This window comes from Balearica regulorum, chromosome 15 (assembly GCF_011004875.1).
Source record: "Balearica regulorum gibbericeps isolate bBalReg1 chromosome 15, bBalReg1.pri, whole genome shotgun sequence".
Classification (NCBI taxonomy): domain Eukaryota; kingdom Metazoa; phylum Chordata; class Aves; order Gruiformes; family Gruidae; genus Balearica; species Balearica regulorum.
Genome location: NC_046198.1, coordinates 16,290,313 through 16,306,315, shown reverse-complemented (window position 1 = coordinate 16,306,315; position 16,003 = coordinate 16,290,313). Strand labels below are relative to the sequence as shown.

The 16,003-nt window shown below is 40.8% G+C and overlaps 1 protein-coding gene across 2 annotated transcripts; it reads left to right on the top strand.

Moving 5' to 3' along the window:
- The first annotated feature begins 37 nt into the window (after positions 1–37).
- Positions 38–12,532, top strand: LOC104629359 (acyl-coenzyme A synthetase ACSM4, mitochondrial). Of its 2 annotated transcripts, none has more exons than XM_010310035.2 (14): positions 38–479; positions 2,846–3,114; positions 3,981–4,191; positions 4,603–4,810; positions 5,173–5,316; positions 6,070–6,226; positions 6,840–6,919; positions 7,650–7,773; positions 8,280–8,360; positions 8,477–8,578; positions 8,945–9,072; positions 9,738–9,837; positions 10,225–10,344; positions 11,183–12,532. In XM_010310035.2, the coding sequence occupies exons 2-14, from the start codon at positions 2,914–2,916 to the stop codon at positions 11,267–11,269; spliced, it is 1,743 nt and encodes a 580-aa protein (XP_010308337.2). In that variant the 5' UTR covers positions 38–479; positions 2,846–2,913; the 3' UTR covers positions 11,270–12,532. The 2 variants fall into 2 exon arrangements, with proteins under 2 accessions (XP_010308337.2, XP_075623572.1); XM_075767457.1 differs by having other exon boundaries at positions 38–2,284.
- Positions 12,533–16,003: the final 3,471 nt, after the last annotated feature.

The following is a 16,003-nucleotide window of genomic DNA, read 5'->3' as shown; positions in this document are numbered from 1 at the left end:
AGTGAAGTGATACTCTCTCTTCAAAAACTATCACTGTCCCATTCCCAAATGGTTTCTGAGCGGAAGGAGAAAGACGTATTCTTTAACTACTTCTCTTCGTCTTGATGAATTTGTGATCTGCTGAAAGGGTTAAAGTGGGGGGAAAAGAGAAGATACAAAGTGCTTTAGGTGAAGGTGCAAATTATGCACAATTAACAACGGTGTAAATGATTACAAGAAAAAGGTTACTGCACAGAATTGTGCTGCCTGGTCTGTTTTGTGCTCTGTCCTGTTCTCCGTACTTCAAAAGAAGCACATGATAAGGTAGAAAGGGTTTCACTCCAAATCCTTTTTGACAGAGCGTCCAGGTTTGAGGTCTCCAGGTGAAGGCTGATCATTACAGCGCCTCGTTTGGGAAGCACATGGCCTGAATCCGAATGAACCCAAGGGAGAGGATCGACCCCAGCCAGCCCTCCGTCTGTACTGCCCACAGCAAACAGGTCGGGAAAACGTCGTCGGTCTGAATTCCTAGCGTTGCTGATCGCAGCAGATGGTACTAAAGCAGGAAAAATAATTTCTGATTCTTGCAGCGGTTCAGAGGACTTTGCCATTGCTGGGTCTTTTCCTCGATTTTCTTTCTGCATTTTCACCTCTAAGTTTGCTGGTGAAAAAGTGCTAAAAACTGTCGAAGGCTCTCACAGCAAAACTTTGCAGGCATTTTGGAGACCACTAGGGAATCCTGGATTTAAAATGTTTTTCATCTTGCCAGTCTCGCGTACCCTTTCCAATCTTGAATACTGTTTCCAAATGTTCTTTCTCTCCTCTTTTCTTTACGGGCTATTGTGTAGATTTTGTCTCTGCAATGGTCTTACATCTGTAGATGATAGCTAAATCATGGCATTAGAGCAGAGTAAGAAATGAGAAATATCTTACCATGTTGTTAAAAAGAATGATCAAAACGATGAGGCTTTTCTGTTGAAGGACTGAAAGTGGGTCCATTGGGTTTTTAGCATTAGCAGTGGAGGACACAACCTCAAAGAAAGGCTACATTTAACGAAAAGCTTGATATTTCTACTGATAGTTGTTTTCTTAAGTAAGAAAAAATAATAAATATGAATGTATATCCCAGAATATGACATAAACCCCCTTAATTAACATCCATTTTCTATGGACTTATTTAGGGAATATTTAAAAAACTATTTTCACCAGTGAAACCTTTTTAGATTTTTTTTTCCACGAGGTCCTGTTAGTAGAGTTTTGATTTAAAATTTCAGTACTATCTAAATAAGTTTCTGCTCTATAATCCTGATTCTGAAGTAGATGGTACTTAAGGACATAATAACACTTAATTTTATATCCATGTCCTCTGATTCTTTCTCATGAGCAAAGGATATCCTGTAGGATTATTTACAGCTGGTCAGTATTTCTCTACCACAATCTCCATGTAGCATGGAGAACACCGTGAATTACTGTTGGTTTTGACAAAGTATCTGTTCAGGGGGGGCGGAAGTCTGCATCTGATATCACTGAAAAGATTAAATTGCACAAGTTCAAGGTATTTGAGTTCATTCGGCTGATAGGCAGATTAAATATTACTGTTAACAGCTCCTGCTAAGGAATAAGGAAGTAATTCCACTGTTAAATAAGTTACTTTTTCTTGGGGAATAAAATTTGACCAAAACTGATGTCTGTGCATCAGAGATGTAAGGAAAAGTGGTTACGGTTGAAGCCACAGGACAAGAGGTAAACGGATACAAAATGAACTTTAAAGCCTGGGACAAAGGGCAAAACTTTGCAGCTTCACTGAGGCCACAGAAATTCCACATGGAAAATAATTTAATCAAGAGCTTACCTATAATTTTGTTCCTAGTTTGTGGATATGTTCATCCTTTGTAAGAACAAAAAAGAAAATTAACCTGTATTTCAACAGTCACTCGCTTAACCTTATATTGAGTTTAGTAACCTGTGTTTAGTGGCTGAAAAAGGAAAATCAATAGATGGACCCAGGTTTTAGAATCATCACCAGCCTCTGGGACTCCACGATGTCCCGCTCTGACTGCAGGCTCTTCCAGGCACGAGCCAGTTTTGTTTCCGTGTTTGATAACCTTCATGTGCACTTACAAGAAGCCTCTACATAGCGTTAAAATCTTTAATGTTGAGCACCGTTCTGAAGCAATCTTCTAGACTGCTGAAAATAATAATAGTAGTAATAATAATAATAATATAAAAAGAGAGAAGGAAAAAAAAAGACTAGAAATGGAAAGGAAGAAAGTAATTGGACTTGAGAGCTTTTAGGATCGTTATGGTGAGTACAGATGGAAGAGGGCATTCACAGCGAGCAGATGTAAAAGTGTCTAAATCAAATTTGGGGACCTGTGGAAGGGATTACTGAGGTGACGGTTCTTGGGATTTCTGTGGTGAATGGATAAATCAGTTGGCGACTGTTCCAGCTAAAGCAGTGAGAATCTTGATGGAAGTCGTCTGGGAACATCCTTCAGCTCTGTGTCAGGGAAAAGGAATAGAGAATCAGCTTCCAGTAACCTTCTTATAATGCAAACAGTAACATCTGATCTTGTGTTTGAGGAGAGTTGTGGGCCATTAGCAGCCCCAAAGAACACATCAAGAATCTGTAAGCTTCAGCCGAGCTACAGACGAGACACCAGATGAGTACAGTATACGTTAATCCTTAAAAACCTGGTGGTAAAAAAATATAAGAAAGCAGGATGGGGAACTTCACATTTAATTGAACTGTTAAAAACATCAGTTTGGCTGTGCCTAGCCCAAGTGACTTCAACTGACAACTCATCAATTCATAACTGAATTGTCTTTGGATAATCTCAAGATTCTTTTCTTTTTTTTGTTGCAGGATTCATAGCAACAATTCTGCTAATTTTCTTATATAGTCTACAGCGTCTTCGTACATCATCTTCTGCCATGAAGCTGTTGTTTAACTTACGGACTCCAAAATCCTTGTGGACCGTGAAGCCTCCTAATAGGACTTTCCATGGACACCCCAGGCTGCTTGCTTCTGATGTATATTCACAGTACAAGTCCGTCAGGCGGGGCGAACAGGAAATACCAAAGTACTTTAACTTTGCAAGTGATGTACTGGACAAATGGTCTGAGATTGAAAAGGTAGGTGATCTTTTGTTGTTTGGATGAGACACTTTAATTCATTTGAAATAAGGTGGGGGGTTCTCTTTATCAAAAGAAATCAGTTGCCAAAACAAATTTGGATTAGGAATTATACAAAATCTCATTCTTGCTTGCTTTATGTTAAAAGTGGCTCTGACCCTTGGTGCTCTCCCTGTGTAGGTAGAAAAATGACTGGTAAGTAAGTTTACTTCAATTTGACTTCAATTTAACCTTGGAATGGCTGGGCTTATTCCTTCTGCATACTATGATATTAGAGATTCACATCATAAAAATACAGGTAACTTAACAATAACATTGCGTGCTAGGGAGAATTCTCCCACAAATGTTTAATTGCCTTGCTCCAAAGTGGATTCTGCATTTGTCCAAATGCCCCGTAGTTAGAGACCACTTCACTCCCCTCTTCCTGAGCAATCAGATAGAAAGAGTCCTGGGATACCCTGTTGTTTTATTTTTGTCCTCTGCCTGCGCTGCTTCTGTTTAATAGTACTCCACAACTCCATCCAGAATATCAGGAGTATTATCTGAAGTATTTCACATTATCTGCTATTTTGTAGGAGCATTAATGCTCAGCATCAGGCTTAAACTCAAATAGGACCAAGACTAGGACTTGAGTCTGGAACCAGTTGGGCTGGTAAACATTTCAGGTTCAGAAAAGGGGAATTTGTTGGGAATATCTGAGTTTGATCCATAGCAAATCTCGATTCATTAAGGACAAAGGAAAATTAATAACTTATAGGCAGGTTGTGAAACACTCAGATCTTCCATAATTTGCAGATATGTGTGCGTTATAGTTTCACGGTCTTCCAGAAGAGGATGTTTTTGGTTTGAATCCCTGTGTTTTGTAGGCTGGAAAGAGACCATCAAACCCTGCCTTTTGGTGGATAAACGGAAAAGGAGAAGAAGTGAAGTGGAGCTTTGAGGAGCTGGGCTTTCTCTCTCGGAAGGTGGCCAATGTGCTGACTAAAGTATGCGGACTGCAAAAGGGGGACAGAATTGTTGTGATCCTTCCACGAGTCCCAGAATGGTGGCTGGTGCACATGGCTTGTATGCGAGCAGGTCAGTCAGCATATCTGAGACTGGTGGAACCGGTTAATGCAAATCAGTGGAGAGGATCAAGAATTTATATAGTTTATAAAGGAAAAGTAACGTAATAATCTAGTGAGTGGCCTTGCTACCAGTTCCTCAGGCAGTCCTGAAGGGTTTGCACCAGGTCCCATAGGACAGGTGGCCTGTGCAGTGGGTGTGGAGACGTTGAAAGGCGGGGAAGAGCCATGGAAGACATCAGGCAGGTCCACGTTTCATTCCTTGCAGGAGAGCACAAGCAGCTGCATTACTCCACCATAACTGTTTGGCTTGGGAATGCCAGGGCAAATTCATCTTAGTTTGGGAATCATTAATAGTTTAAGTTCTTAGAAAAGAATCAGATGTAAAAAATGCCCTCCCAAACTAAATTTATTGCTTTTCTAGGAATTGTCTTAATTCCAGGAATATCCCAATTATCAGCCAAAGACATATTATATCGACTCCAGGCTTCAAAGGCCACGTGCATCATTACTGATGACACACTGGCTCCTGCCGTGGACTCGGTGGCATCTGAGTGTGAGTTTCTGAAAACCAAGTTAATCGTGTCCAAAGGCAGTCGGGAGGGATGGCTGAACTTCACTGACCTGTACAAGTGAGTATGAGTTAGTGACACGGCAGTCATGATGCAGAAAGCAGACCTGTTCTCCACAAGTGCTCATTTACAAGTATTCATTGACTACAGAAACTCATCAAATGCCAGCATTAAGGTGTTAATCATGACTGCTTGATTGCTGAGCCACATCAGAGCTGTTTGCTAATGGTGGTCTTGTTCTGGGAAGTTTCTGTCCTGTTCTTTGAGGAAAGTATAACTCCCCGTTATTTTAGTCGAATTTGGTCAAAAGTTTCTGTAAAGTTTATTCAGGGTAGGAATTCTGTACTATTCAATACTTAATTACATTCTGAAGGCCGTGTAAAGTAGCCATTGAAGTCACCATTGCATTCTCTGTTTTAAAGAAACCAATCTGCTGACCATTCCTGCGTCAAAACAAGGATTCAGGACTCACTGAGTATCTTCTTCACCAGTGGAACCACAGGTTCTCCAAAGATGACTGAACATTCCCAGGGTAGTCTTGGTTTCAGACCACTTTTAAGTGAAAGGTATGGAAGGTTTGAGCCTGGTTGAACATGAGATAATTGAAGCTGCATAGCAGAACTGATGAAAAATTACTGAATAAGAAATACCAATGTACAGCCCTAGCCCTTCTCCCTCTGAAATTGGACTAGAAACTCCAGCAGATTTCTAGGGGAGAAGGATCACCCCCGTGTTTCCATTTTTTCAATGAATTTCTCTTACCCTTTCTTTAGAGTGGTTCAAAGGACAGCCATCAGCTGGGAATACTTTAGTGCACAGAACCAAGAGATACCATGCTGTTTGGGCTGCAGAATGCTTTGTGACATGCGTAGATGAGCAGAGGCAGAGTTTGTGTTGGTTGCACAGATCTCCCAGGTCCCTCAGCAGCCTTACAACTGAAATACCTGGTGTCCAAAACAGCATCCATGAATGCTGCTGCTTCAGCCCTATCTTCCTACCTAGGGAAAAGTCACCTTATTGAAATTCAGACTCCTTTCTTTCCCTTACTCTATCCTACATTAAAACTGACATCATATATGTATGATATACATCTCTGTGTGTGTGTATATATATATTTATGCAAACATAGGTGCCCTTTTATCCTACAGCTAGATCATAAAATAAACTTACTCAGAGATCCCAGTGACCATGTATCTGGTTAGAAATCTTGGCCTTATTGGTTTGGGTTGGGTTTTTTTGTTTGTGGTTTGGGGTGTTTGGGTTTTTTTAAGCAAAAATTGTTCATTATCTTTCTGTTCATTTCTTTTCTGCTCTATCAGGTACTGGTTGGATTTGACTCCATCAGATGTGATATGGAGTACAGCAGACACAGGATGGATACTAGCTTCCCTGGCATCTGTTTTTGATCCCTGGGTTTTTGGATCATGCATCTTTATACATAAGCTCCCACAGGTTTCAGCAGCAGCCATCCTAAACGTAAGGAAAAACTCATGGAAATGTGTTAATCTGCAGAAAGAGTGCAAAAAAATTAATTCTGAACAGCATCCATAGATTTCATGAGGGTTGTGTCCATAGTTGTGTTTGAGATGCTACATCCATTGCGTAAAGCCCCTGTTTGCATTTTTAATGTACACAGAAGGGGCCAAACCTGCGGTTCATTCATATGTTTTGCTCATAGCCGGTGAGGACGTGAATGAAAGTTGTCCAAAAGCAGCACTAATTGCTTGCCTTTTGTTCTAGTGACTGTGGAAGTGATATCAGCTGGTATTAAAGCAGACTGAAAGCGAAGCATTTCTCTGCCCCCTGGCCAAGATGAAAGTGAAAACCTCCATGTAACGTAGACAGAGACAGGCTTATTCTGGCCACGCTCCAAGCTCTGCGGTCTGGGTGTCATGTCGACATGTTAGCCCGGGATTTTGTCTGATCAACTATTCTGTGAATCTCTGTGTATTACACGTAGGAGGGTTTCTTACCCAACAGTGTACGGTGCTTTTACATAGACAGGAGAGCTACGTTTGCCCCCTATATCACCTCTTTTCTGTACATTTTTTGTCTGAGCTTCATATGTCCATCTTGTTTAACTCACTAGACTCTCTGCAGATTCCCCATTGACACGCTGGTTGGTGCTCCAACATTGTTCCGCATGCTGGTGCAAAATGATCTCTCCAAGTACGTCAAGAAATTGTTTACTGATGTTACTAACTAAACTTTAGTGATCTTCCAGATCTAGCTGCTTGACCCAAAATAGGGTAGTAATTTAGTTTAAAATAGCCTTCATGAAAAGGTTGTCATACAAAACTTGTGAGTTTTGTTGAGTTTTATGATCAAACATAGCAAAATTTGATGTTTTCCCTCAGAAATTTGAGACTTTCACTACTGAACTTGTGAGCTAATTCCTGAGAGTATGAAACTGAGCACCTGTTAAATTCTTTATCATAATTTTCAATTACCACATAAATTATCCATGCTTTGGGAAGGACTGTCATCACCTAAGTGTGAGGGGTTGCTTGTTGTGGCAGTTGTCCATCGTCCCCTGCTCCAGTTCTCCCTGCCTGCCACCGTTCCTCCCTCCCCTCTCGCACCTTCTCTCAGGCTGATGGAGGGGGTCAGCAACCGGGGCCTGGCTCAGCAAATGGCTCTGTGGTCACCTACAGGCATCTCCTTAAATCCCAGCTGACTTCAGCAAGAATTTTACGTAATTTCCTGTGTGTGTTGAGCACAGACCGATAGCCTTGCTGTACCAGGAGCCGAAGGATCAGGAATCCTGTCGTTTCCCCACTTCATGGGACTAACTCTCCCAGCAAACAGCTCTCCAGTATTTTTTATTTATAGCTGCATGCTCCTTGTCTTGGTCAATAGATTTAAGTACTGCCTCTCTTGTTTTTAACTCCTTGTGAAGCTACAAATTCATGAACCTGAAGCGCTGCCTGAGTGGAGGGGAGCCACTCAACCCAGAAGTCATGGAGCAGTGGAAAAGCAAGACTGGGCTGGACATCCGTGAAGTGTATGGCCAGACTGAAACGGTACATCTTGGGGGACAATATTCTATTAAAACTTTGTCATTCCTTTTTGCTTTACAATGTTTTAATGTTTGTTTTCAAAGAAACGAATGTTTCTGTGAATGTTCTGTAATCTCCTCCCCTGATAATCTCTGGAAGAACACCCTCTCGTGGCTCTCCTCAGAGAACCTGCCAGAAACATGGATGGTTGGAAGGAGACGTGCTTTAATATTTCCATAAATGTCCTCCAGCAAATTCCAAGAGGCAGTGACAGGCAAGAAGGCAGAGTTGGAATCTAAGGAAGAAGACTGGTTAGCAGAGGACATGAGTTCTTCACAGATAATAGAACAGGGTTCTTTCAGGGAGTTTCTGGATTTTGGTTGTCTGTACCATACACACCACTGACATACAGTGTCCTATGAATCTTAATTCCTTACTTTGGAATTATTCTAGAAAATAAATTTAATGAATTGAATGTGAATGTAGCAGTTTTATATTGCAAAACTTTGTTTTGATTTTGATTTCTACAGGGAATAATCTGCTCTGTTTTTAAAGGAATGAAGATTAAACCTGGATTAATGGGGAAGGCAGCTCCCCTTTATGATGTTCAGGTTTGTTGGCTGCTCTTTAAATTCTTTCATAGGGTTTTTTTTTTTTTGGGTTGGGTTTGGGGTTTGGGGTTTTTTTTCCCCATTGGACTGAAATATGTGTCGTTTTTTCATTCTAGATCATAGACGAAAATGCTAATATTCTGCCTCCTGGACAACAGGGGGAAATTGCTGTCAGAAGCAAACCTATAAGACCACTTGGTTTATTCTCTGAATATATAGTAAGGACTCTATTTATTCCTCACCACCACCAATCTCCCCAAAATCTCTCCAATTGCATAGTGGTTCAAAAGGCTGAATGTTTTTACCAGTTTATTACCTGAGTGATTTGTTTGGATTGGTGGATGTTTGAAAAGGGAAGAGAAGAATTTGCTCAAGATTGAGCTAAAGTGGGGTTTTTTTTAGAGAATCAATGTTTTTTGTTTTTAAGCTTATTTTATTGTATTTTATAGCAATGTCAGTACAATTCTTGAAAATCCGTGACTGAAAAATTAAGTTCCAATGCATTTCACATTATGTGCATTATAGCATAATGTATAGCTAACGCATGCTCAAAATCTAAACTGCTGTTTGTAAACCACTTTGAGGATAACCCTAAGAAAACCGCAGAAAGTGAACGTGGGGATTTTTACGTCACGGGAGACAGAGGGATTATGGATGAAGATGGATATTTTCAGTTTATTGCAAGAGAGGATGACATCATCATTTCTTCAGGGTCAGTTTGCATGCTTCCTTTCTAAATCTGCTATTGTATAATCTTACACGTTGTGTTCCTGGTGAGCTTCTGACGTGATAGTCCTGTGATGAATATATTGACCTCTTGACTTGGGAATATTTGCTTTGATTATTAGCTTTTCATAGACCTGCAGTATTATCTTGGTGATGTCAGTGGCATCTCTCTATCCATTTCCCCTGCAGCATCTCATCTGTTTCAACAAAGAGTGAAGACTTCCATTGGCAGAGGAGGGATTTTAATCTAGTTTGGGTTTTGACTAAAATTGAAGGACATCTCTATCGGACTCCGAGCACTGAAACATTTTATTTTTAACATGTTGAAATGAAACAATTTGATACTGCATGATGTGATACCATCACAGCTGGTACTGCAGACCCCAGCTATCAGGGTGGGATGAAGCTCCAGCTTAGGAGCCACAAGGAAAGGGGAGAGATGGAGAGGTATCCACAGCCCACATAACCACCATGAAATGTTCCTGCCTTCCAGCACTGCCAACTTTCCCATTCTGCCTAAAGCTTCTATAGTTAGTTGTTGGTTTGTTTGAGTTTGTTTTGTTTTTTCCTTCAATATGACAATTAAAAAACATTTGGTACTAGTTTTTCAGCTCATAAAACCAAATTCTACATTTTTCTGTCCTTACCTAGATATCGCATCGGGCCATTTGAAGTAGAGAGTGCCCTGATAGAGCACCCAGCGGTAGCAGAAACAGCTGTTGTCAGCAGCCCCGATCCCATCAGAGGAGAGGTAATGATGCTCAACAGTGGTGGAGGAAGCAATATGTTTGTTTAAATATGTAACTATATAAAGCAGTCCCTACTTTACTGAATAATGTACAGTCTAAGGCAGTCATGTCATCATCAGTAATCCTACTTGGGGTGACAGGCAGAATCCTTTCCCATTTACATGCCTTTGCTCCTCTTAGTTTCTTTTCATCCCAAGAAGGTCTTCTCTGTGGAGAACGTTACAGTGATGTTTACTTTCCCCTTGTTAAGCACTTGTCTATACACTGAAATTGTCTTTTCTGGCTGGCTTGATGTAGCCAAAGTTGTACTATACTGCTCACTGGAAACGTGTATATCAGCTCTGAGAAGTGGATGGTGTCAGATCACTTTTGTTGATCTTACCTTACAGGTTGTGAAAGCATTTGTTGTTCTGTCCCCAACTTTTTCATCCAGTGACTTGGAGAGCTTAACCTGCGACTTGCAGGAGCATGTCAAGAAAACAACTGCTCCGTACAAATACCCTAGAAAGGTAAATGTTTCTGAGGAGAAACTTTAAACCAGGGCACCCTTCCGTAAATTCCAGGAGAATTACTATTTGGATTTTCATGATTCACCTGAAAGGGACAGTGGTAAAGATTCAGCCAGAGCATTGGCTCCAGAAAATCTTTCCTAAATAATATCAATTTACATTGTTTTTCATGCATTTGAGTAAAGTGTTTGTTTAAACCTCTCAAAATTTTCTAGGCTTCATATGATATCCTAGTTAGATCTGCATGTTCTAAGTCAGGCTCACAATCATGATTCTCCATTTTGTGTTTAATCTTCAACCAAACACTCTCCAGTGACTTTAGGTAGTACCTGACTGAATCTGAATAATTTTTTATCTACTGGTCCTCACTGTTAATATATAAGAGGAAAGCCCAGGAGGATACACTTGATATTTCTCAGTAATCCCAGCACTACAGGACAAGAGCTACTAGCGATGCCTTAGTTCACTTGTGCAGAACTCATAAGAACTGAGGACCGTTAAAGACTTTGTGCCAATAACACCTCTTTTTTTCTTCTTTTTGTCACTCATCACCTGACACCATTTAGATATTCACCCTTCTGTTGCAGCACTCGTGTTACAGTACTCAGTTTGGTTAGCTGGGAGGTACTTACCCAGACCTTTGGCCATCCGGGCAGCCAAAGAAGTTGTTTCACAAGTGGCACGATGTGCTGCCTTGATTTGGCATGGACTTGATCCTTTAGGCAAGCAGTGCTTCCTGATGGGAGTCCTCTTAGTTTTCCACATATGCTGAGAGCCAGGCTTGGAAAACCAACTCTGTAGAACACGCTACATTGTTTTCTGTCTTTTTTTTATTTAGGTGGAATTTGTCCAAGAGCTGCCAAAGACAGTCACTGGGAAGATCAAGAGGAACGAATTAAGAAACAAAGAGTGGGGACGGATGTAGCATTGTTTGGAACTTAACAGAACTTCTTTCATTCCATTAATGCTATAGAAATGTCTCTGATATAACTGCCCTCCTTCTGATCTATTTCTATTAAATGCCTGAGCATCAAAACCTGTAGATAACACCAAGATGTGATGTCTGCGCCTGCTTGCAAGGCTTCTAATGTCAGTACCATGGTTTCAGTTCCTGAAGCACTGCTGGGAAAGGGAACAAACCATACAACTCCATTCTAGTTCTGAATGTCCACATGTTCACCAGAATTTGGGTGGTGACCCATCTCTTTTAGATAGCATTCAAGATCAGTGAAGAGGTGTTCCTGATTGTCTAGCTCCAAGCTGCAGAAAAGGCGGGCGTGGATTTGAGTGGTTCAAGTGCTCTGTCCTTAAATGCAGCATGTTTAAACTGAACGCAGCGCCCTCTCATTTACTGAAGATGCAAAGACTCCTCTTTATGACCTTCATAAACCCTTCTGGTTTAATACATGCATTGATGACAAGCAGTGCCAGCTTCTCCTGTGCTTTATCCACAAATAGTCTCTCATACACAAGCAGCTTCGTTGCTCGCCCTCTGTCCTGATCTTCGCGCACACAATAGACGAAACTCTGTACCGCTTCTGGTGGTCGTTAAAGTGAGGTTTGCTGTTGGGCAGGTGACCCAATTTACAGAACGGACCGTGGATCTTTGCCATAGTAGATACTGGCTACAGGACCAGTCTATTTCTGCAGCCACTTAGAGGTGAAACCAGTGGAAAAACTCCCTTGATCTGGTTTGGATGGGATGATCATGTCTCTGTTTAACATTTAGCTCTCAGCTTTATGAGGAAGCATGTACTGTAGTGTACGTACCCTTACTTCGTACAGTTGCACGTGCAATAGTGGGCCAAGCTTTCAGGCTGTATCGGTTCTTAGCTCTTTATCCTCAGGTTTTTTTCATTTTGTGTGCTCAAAGATGATTTCATTTTCTGGCCTGAATTTTCATTATTTGACAAAAACATCCTTGGAGCCCTCTTCATTAAATAAGAAGAAATTGCTGGAGAAGAGTAGCATCTTTACACAGGAAAAAAGGTCTTCTATGGCTGTGTCTCACTGCCTGGAGTTCTGTGTCTACTGCAGCTATAAAGTGAGATTTGGAGAATTCTAATTTTGAGAAAGTAGAATATTTTGTTTCTTGAGAGTAAACACTTTGCTTATGTCAGTGAAACAATCCCTGTACTAGCAACTGCTGAAATGAAAGCAATTGTCAATAAATACAATGTTGACTTCATTCTTTTTTGACAGTAGCTTCCTTTTTTGTAAGCTCCGTAATATTTCACAGATTTTTCAGAACACTTTTCACTATTTCACTCCTAAGGTTTCTGGGTCCATTAGATTACATGCTTCCAAAACTAATCAGTAGTTTTCTCTTTTCTGTACCCTTTTAAAGGAAACCCAGTTCAGTTTCCTTTAAAAGCCATGTACTCCTGGGCCTTCCAGGGACTCTACACCTTTTAGATCTTCCTGCTTGGTTTCAAACAAACAAGTGTTTAAATACAACAAAAAGTGGGCAAAACAACAAAAAGCAACAAGTTGAATGATGAACAAGCGTACAAACTGGAATTCGGAGCCTCTGGAAACTCCCCTTGTCTCTGCAGTTAGCTGTTTGGACAGTTACACTCCAGTAATGTCCAATGATTAGGAGGTTGATTTTTTTTTTTTTTTTCCCTTCACGAAACTTAAGGAGATAAAATCAAGCAACTAAATTCAGAGTTGGGAAAACTCAGAGCCTAAAAAAAAAAAAGGTCTGAATGAAACTGCCGCACTGAAGACAAGAGTTTTACCACTGATTTCAGTGGGGTCATGACTCTTGACTCGCCAAACGGCTCATTGGAATAATTTCCTCCAGGCTTTAACACTAGAAGTGTCACCTATGATGATCCTTAGCTTAGCTGACCTTAGAAACTGGGTTTTCTTATGCTCTAGCACCCAGTTTTCTGCATGAACAAAACCAGCCTCACCCAGGTGTTAACGCTGCCGGTGCCTCTGGACATTTTGCCTGACGTCTGCAAAGACAATGCTGGTCTCTCTTGTTGTATCAGGATACCAAGGACACAGAAATGGATCATACTGAGGAAGTTGTTGTCATCTTGAGACTATCTGGTCTTCAGCCTCGTGCTTCAGAAGATAATTAGCCCTTTCTTTTGGTCTTCTATGTGTGTTTAGAATGGGCATCGCAGCTGTTCTAAGGACAGCAAACAAGTAAAATAACTGATTACAGTTCTTTTAGAGGACTTGTCTCTTTCTTTTGAAGTTTTATAATGGAGAGCGAAATCTTCAGGTTCAGCTGGGACAGGGAACATGTTTCCTCTTCAGTGATTTCCCCTTAGTGGTCATATAATTTTTTTTCTGGTTTAGGATTGTGGCAGTGCAATGTTGGGAGTATTTGTCATGGTTTTAAACTGTGAGGCATGTTATTATACATAGTACAAGACTACTATGTTGCACAAGTAACGTGTATTTATACTAAAGACTGTTTTGAAATAGTAAAGACTGCGTGGAAATAGGTAAGAACATAAGACCCCATCTTTTGCTTTAACAATCCCTCTGAGGTAAATGAAATGTGAATTGAGATTATATTCAGTATGTGAGAAATAATCCTTTCATGTACGTTGCTATCGTACATCATGAGAAACCAATAAGTCATAGAAATTCATAGTACATGCTTGACATTGCACGTACACATATATACTCTGTGTGTGTGTGTTGTGTGTATGTATTTTGGTACATAAAATTGCTCTGCTTGCCTTAATAAGAAAGTTAATATGTCTAGAAATCCTTAGCACATTTCCAGAATGTGTTTGGAACTTGGTCTTGCAGATTTGCTGGATGGTGATTTTTGTGACTTCGCGTGTGTTCTTTTAGCCAGTCCATTGAGCAGGAGCATTTTATAAGTGATCTACAACTTCACGTACTTTCCCACAACACAGAAAGTTGGAATAAAGCTGTAGCAAAAAACAGCAGCCATTAGGTGAGTCTGGGTTTAGTTATTCATAAGGCTTTTCAGATTGTTGATACAAAACCAATTACTATTTAAGACTTGATCTGAGCCTTAATAGTCCCCCTGTAAGAATAAAAAAGAACACAATTTATAAATGAAATGGATGTAAGCATATCTGTGCGGGAAGGATTCATTATTGAAAAGATCGATTAGCGAAGGGGTAATTTGCCAAGTTCGGCCATCACAGTCCAGTATCAGATTTAAGATGCAGAGCAGAACTCACCAGCAGTGTCTCAGCTTCCATCAGCTGTGGCAGAACAACAGCGTCCAGCGGCCGCTTGTTTCCTGATGAATTCCTCTGATTCCTAAAAATCCAGTGGGTGAGACAGCACATGGATACATTTCCAAAAAATGTTTATCATCTCAGCCTTTTATGGTGCATTCATAAAAGAAGATCGGTATTTGTTTTCCTGTGGTTACTTCCCAGGCAGTCAGGTGCAGAGGTAAGGTGATTTGCTGGGTAAGGGGCCAGGCGTTTACAGCTAGATTCTTTAAACCTCGTTATCTAATATTATTATGGTCAGACTGGCTAGATAGAAAGCATTATTTGCTTAGTAAATGAAAGAAAAGAAATTTGAAGGAAGCGCTTCCCTTAATCAGATTAAATACTTCCACAGTCTTTTTTTCCCTTACTATGCTTACGGTCAGCAAAACGACGATTCGGCCAGACCGAATCCGTATGTTTGCAGTCACTCGCGTGCAGTGCATATCGTGTGGAAATATCATTACAAATGTCTAACGTAGAAGTTCCCTGGAGAAAATTTTTAACTCAGCCCAGACTGTTCCATGGTGCCACTTCAGTGGTGCAGAAGAGGAGAACCTCCAAGTCCCATAAGTCCAAGTTTGTGGATGTGCTCATCCCCCTACAAGAACTATCAGTAGAATGGTGACACTAACGACAGCGTCGCCGAGAACACTGCTCTGCTGCTTCGCCCGCACCAGTATGAATCAGAGGACATTTCTGAGGAGTAAATGGAGCCAAATTACTGTGAAGCAAATCTAAATCGGAAGCATTTCAAGCCCGGTTGATTTAATCTGGAACATAGCCTTGAATGAAAACAGGATTTTTCCCACTGAGTAGGACCTTCACTGATGTAGGTCAATGCTGTTGTATGGATTTCTCTCAGCTGCGCTGATTTACACCATTAGATAAATGAGTAGTGAACTTTAAAATCACAGTGAGAAAATGTGTTTTTAAATGAACATCTTTTATCTCTGCTAGAATAGTAGAAAGTAGATGATTTAGTGAGTCAGCTGCAAAATTACCCATTTGTATAGAATAACACCACATAAACTCAGTTTTCTTTTACAGGGCATTGTACGTGCGACTCCTGAGGAGATGCAAGTTAAGCCTGGTGCATTAGGAAAAGCGGTTCCACCTTACGATGGTCAGGTACTTCGATGAGTGTAAAGCACGCCAGTTATTTCAGTCTGAAAGAAGGTCACAGCAGGACTGTCCTCTGCTCAGCAGCGCATCGCCTAACTCCTGAGGAGCGAGCTTCGCTTTCATTTTAGGTAATAGATTGTGGTGGGTCGACCCTGGCTGAGGGCCAGGTGCCCACCAGAGCCGCTCTATCACTCCCCTCTTTCATTAGACAGGGGAGAAAAGGTACAATGAAAAAAACTTACGGGTCGAGATAAGGACAGGGAGAGATCATTCTCTAATTATCATCACGAGCAAAACAGACCGAACTTAGAGAG